Source organism: Alnus glutinosa, chromosome 12 (genome assembly GCF_958979055.1).
Source record: "Alnus glutinosa chromosome 12, dhAlnGlut1.1, whole genome shotgun sequence".
In the NCBI taxonomy this organism is placed as follows: domain Eukaryota; kingdom Viridiplantae; phylum Streptophyta; class Magnoliopsida; order Fagales; family Betulaceae; genus Alnus; species Alnus glutinosa.
In genome coordinates this window covers 4,818,715-4,822,617 of record NC_084897.1, presented here as the reverse complement: position 1 = coordinate 4,822,617, position 3,903 = coordinate 4,818,715, and the positions used below count along the sequence as shown (strand labels likewise).

General features: G+C 36.7%; 1 protein-coding gene across 1 annotated transcript; it reads right to left on the bottom strand.

The window, feature by feature from the left end:
- Positions 1–2,733: 2,733 nt before the first annotated feature.
- On the bottom strand, positions 2,734–3,671 carry LOC133850981 (F-box/kelch-repeat protein At3g06240-like). Its single transcript, XM_062287263.1, has one exon. It carries the CDS (start codon positions 3,573–3,575, stop codon positions 2,742–2,744), a length of 834 nt encoding a protein of 277 aa, XP_062143247.1. The 5' UTR covers positions 3,576–3,671; the 3' UTR covers positions 2,734–2,741.
- Between the last annotated feature and the right edge of the window lie 232 nt (positions 3,672–3,903).

Below are 3,903 nucleotides of genomic sequence, written 5' to 3'. Positions count from 1 at the left end.
ACGTTCTAAAACAAGGGTATAAATGGGACGTTATCTTCAAACATGGCACGTGACACGCACATGTTAACTTTTCCGTCGGGTTTAACCGCTGAGGGTGACGGAATGCCTGAATTGCGAATTTCTGAAACTTCGGGAGGGTACATTGCAATTTTTAAAACTTTGGTAGCCAAATTGAAAATGGCCGACAACTTCAGGGGGGACGAATTGTATTTAACCCTATCTCTTATAAACCACTCACTCTATGTGTGTTATTTATCTCTTCCTAATATGAAACTTGAGTGTTATACTGAAGGTACGCGCTCTTGGCCGAAAATGAGGTCATCAAGGTCTTGAATTTGGAGGAGGGCTGTGCGTTTACGTTCAGTGCATGGGGCTGAGCATATACTCAAAGCTCTTTGAATTTGGTGAGCTTGTAACCCTTTCTTCTCTCTCTCTCTCTCTCTCTCTCTCTCTCTCTCTCTCTCTTTTCTTTTTGTGTGTGTGTGTGTGAGAAAAAAAAATGAAATAATAATAATAATAGTGTGTGTGTGTGTGTGTGTGAGAATTTCAGAATCTAATACATATCAAAATTTCATAACATTGTAAAATTCATTAAAGGAATTTCAAAATCTAATACATATCAAAAGGTGACCATCTCTATTTGCACTGTTGAGCCTGAACTTTTATGCTAAAACCAACATAACATTTCCCTTTCCGAATAGCCCAAAGATGTTTCCATGCAACTTGGCACTATGCCCCGACCAACTAATTGATGAGAACCTGAAAATTCTTTGACTATGTACTCCTAGACACAAACTCAATCTCCATAACCCATATTAAGGACAAAGAAGATGAATAAAAGTTTCTCATTCAAATATCAAATTCTCAATATCCTAACCCTTTCTAAGTGCAAACAATATGCTCAAGAAATTTTCAAACAAATTTTGATTTTCAATTGTTAAGAGTACCAACCGGCATTGTTTGATACTTTCTGTTTTCAATGATACCTAGCTTCATCACTCTTGGTTCTTTTACTTTAAGGAAGAAAAAAACATAGGCATCTCAACCATTTCTGGTTTGGTTCATTGATTGGTGGTGTTGTATGAAAAAGGGTGCAAACCCAAGTGTAAGTTTTCGTAAGTAATAATTCTCAGTAAGTATGATGTCGATGCACAAAGAATGGTAGATACTAAGTAAAATTCCTACTATTGTGCAGAAAAGTAAATTAAATTGATTTTTCCATTAATAAGGTGGGGCAATTGATAGATGATAAACTAAAATAAAATTAACTAAGCTAAATTAATAAAAAGAAAAAAAAAAATTAGAAGAAAACACCAAGGCTTCAGGGATCCACCTATCAATTTATTATATATTTTTGAGACATATATTTTTAACTCAACTAGGTTGAGAATCAACTCTCCTAATTGGAAAATAAAACAATTAAGCGCAAGGAAAATATAAATAAATTAAACATGGGTTGATTGAGAAATTGATTTCAAAAACATGACACAATAAATTAAGCATTCAATATATTTTCGAATCATAAAAATCAAACAAAGTAAGCATTTGATATAAACAAAAATCAAAATGAATCAAAAAAAACTTGTTTTATTAAATTACTCTCAAATAAAAATCATTCTCAAATTTAATCATTAATCTATGAAGAACAAAAAACTTAGTCTCAAGAACACATAATACAAATATTAGGCTTCACCTCTAGCCTTACCTAGAGATTTAGCTACTTATGTTTATGAAAAACATAAATGACAAATAACAAAACCGGTTGAGATTCTCCAAAACTGTCCCTCTCTGCTCTTTCGTGTTCCTACTCATTTCTCCTCTCCTCCCCTGCAACTCTTCTGGCATGAGCAAAACATGATATATATAGACTAATTTGTTAGGTCTTTCAATGCTGCATGCATGCTTTCTTGATTCTTTCATTGTTAAGGATTTATTGCAAGTCTGGCCCTTCATAGAAATAAAATCACATATCTTTACAATTAATGTAGTACAACTTCTTCATGTCTCAATACATGTGTCGATGAGTTATGCATGGAAAGACTTATTCGGTGCTGATCCTTGTTCAGGGAAGGTAATACGTGTGAGTTAGATCCCCACAAATGTGTCAGGTATGAAAAGAAAATCAATTTGCCTTGTTATGGAAAGCGATGCTCCTTCTTATTTTTCATGTTTTGTTTTCTTCTATGTAGGCCCCACGAATTTCCTATTTATTTCCTTTGTCCTCAACGCCTCTTTCTCTTTCTCTTTCCTTTCCTTATTCCTTTTTCTTAGACTTTCATTTATTTGCTTGGCTTGGTTTCTTTTTGTCCATTTCTTTCATAGGCTTGATTGGACAATTATGAAAAGGTTCAAACAAAGCAATTTCTTCAATTAAAATATTTTTTTATGCTCAAAATTAATAATTCAACACTATTCCTTAATTAAATCTAAAATGTAGAAATTAAAATAAAACATAATATGATAATGCCTATTTTAATAGAGAAAATATGCACTTTTAAGCTATTATCATGTGGATCGATTTGAGGCCAAATGAACAAAAAACATCTTTTCCATGAGATATCTGTATACTTCAAGGACAATTATTTTGGATACTTCAACAAAATGACTCTGAAATAAAATTCTTAGACAACAATATAACAGTTGAAGGCAAAATTTAGGACCAAACATACTTCATAATGAATAAAGAGATAATTTCAGAGGAAAACATATACGAAATAAACAAACACGTGTGGATCCATAACTCAAAGATTATCCTGCCCTCCATTGATGGCAACCGAACTCTGCGTGTGGAGTACAACTTCGAACGATTCCTTAAGCCCTTCAATTTGAAGATAATTTTTTGTCTGTGTAAAAGGATCATACAAGACCAACTGCCCCTCACTGTTCTCCATGAACAACTTCCTTTTCTTCCAAAATCCCAATGGCCTTCCCAAATCCATGGGAATCTCAATGCTAACAAATCTAGTCCACGACTCCTTAACACCAAATTCGAGCAAAACCCATATCTCCAAAGACATCTTTATATACCTACAATCGAGAGGAAAAATCGCCATAGCAACATACCCGTTTAACTCCATCAACTGGGGATAAAAACGCAATGGATCTCTAGAGTACGGAAGCGGTGTCGTACGGAACACCTCGTCGGTGAAATCAAAAGAAATAATTTGACCGCCATCTTGCTCCGCCAACCATAAGAAAACCCCACCCAAAGCCAGAATCTGTGAATGGGCAAAAATACCGTAAGGCACGCGAAGGTCAAGCAGTCTCCAAGAACCACTGCTCATACTGTAGACTTCCGCTATCAGCGCTGAAATACCAGAGCCGTTCACAACGTGACGAACGCTAACCACCTTGAAGTCGCTGGAATTGGGGTCGAAGTCGAACCCAACGCTGGAGGGAGGAGGAAACAAGGGCGGGATAGCTTTGAATCCTACATTTGGTGTGGTGGGGTTCCAGAGATAGAAGCCGCTGGTTCGGAAATCGTAAAGGCATAGTAGCCCATTACAGGAAGCGGCAAGCTTAAGGTAATAATTTGGTCTAATGAGGAAATGAACGGGTGCTAGAGGGAGATTCATCGGGATTTGAGAAACACAGTCGAGGGTGTCGTAAGAGAGTGAATAGAACACAAACTTTACGGCATTCGATTTGTCTGTGGTTTTGACGAGGATGAGAGGAAGAGGACGAGTGGGATTTTGGGTGGTGAGAATAGAGTGGTTGAGGAGATTTGTAGAGAAGAAATCATGGTTTCCGATCAGAGCAAGCCAGGTCTTCGAGACGCACCTGAATCGGAGGAGGGATTTTGGCGGCAACCTCGCAGTATCTCCACCAGAACGTCTGGAGGTAGATAGGTTGATGACATTGTTTTCCCAACTCCGGGGATGATTCATTCACTATTTGAACACA

What these genes read in the sequence shown, in the direction of transcription:
- LOC133850981 (XM_062287263.1), bottom strand. Translation starts at nt 3,575, where the DNA reads ATGAATCTCCCTCTAGCACCCGTTCATTTCCTCATTAGACCAAATTAT.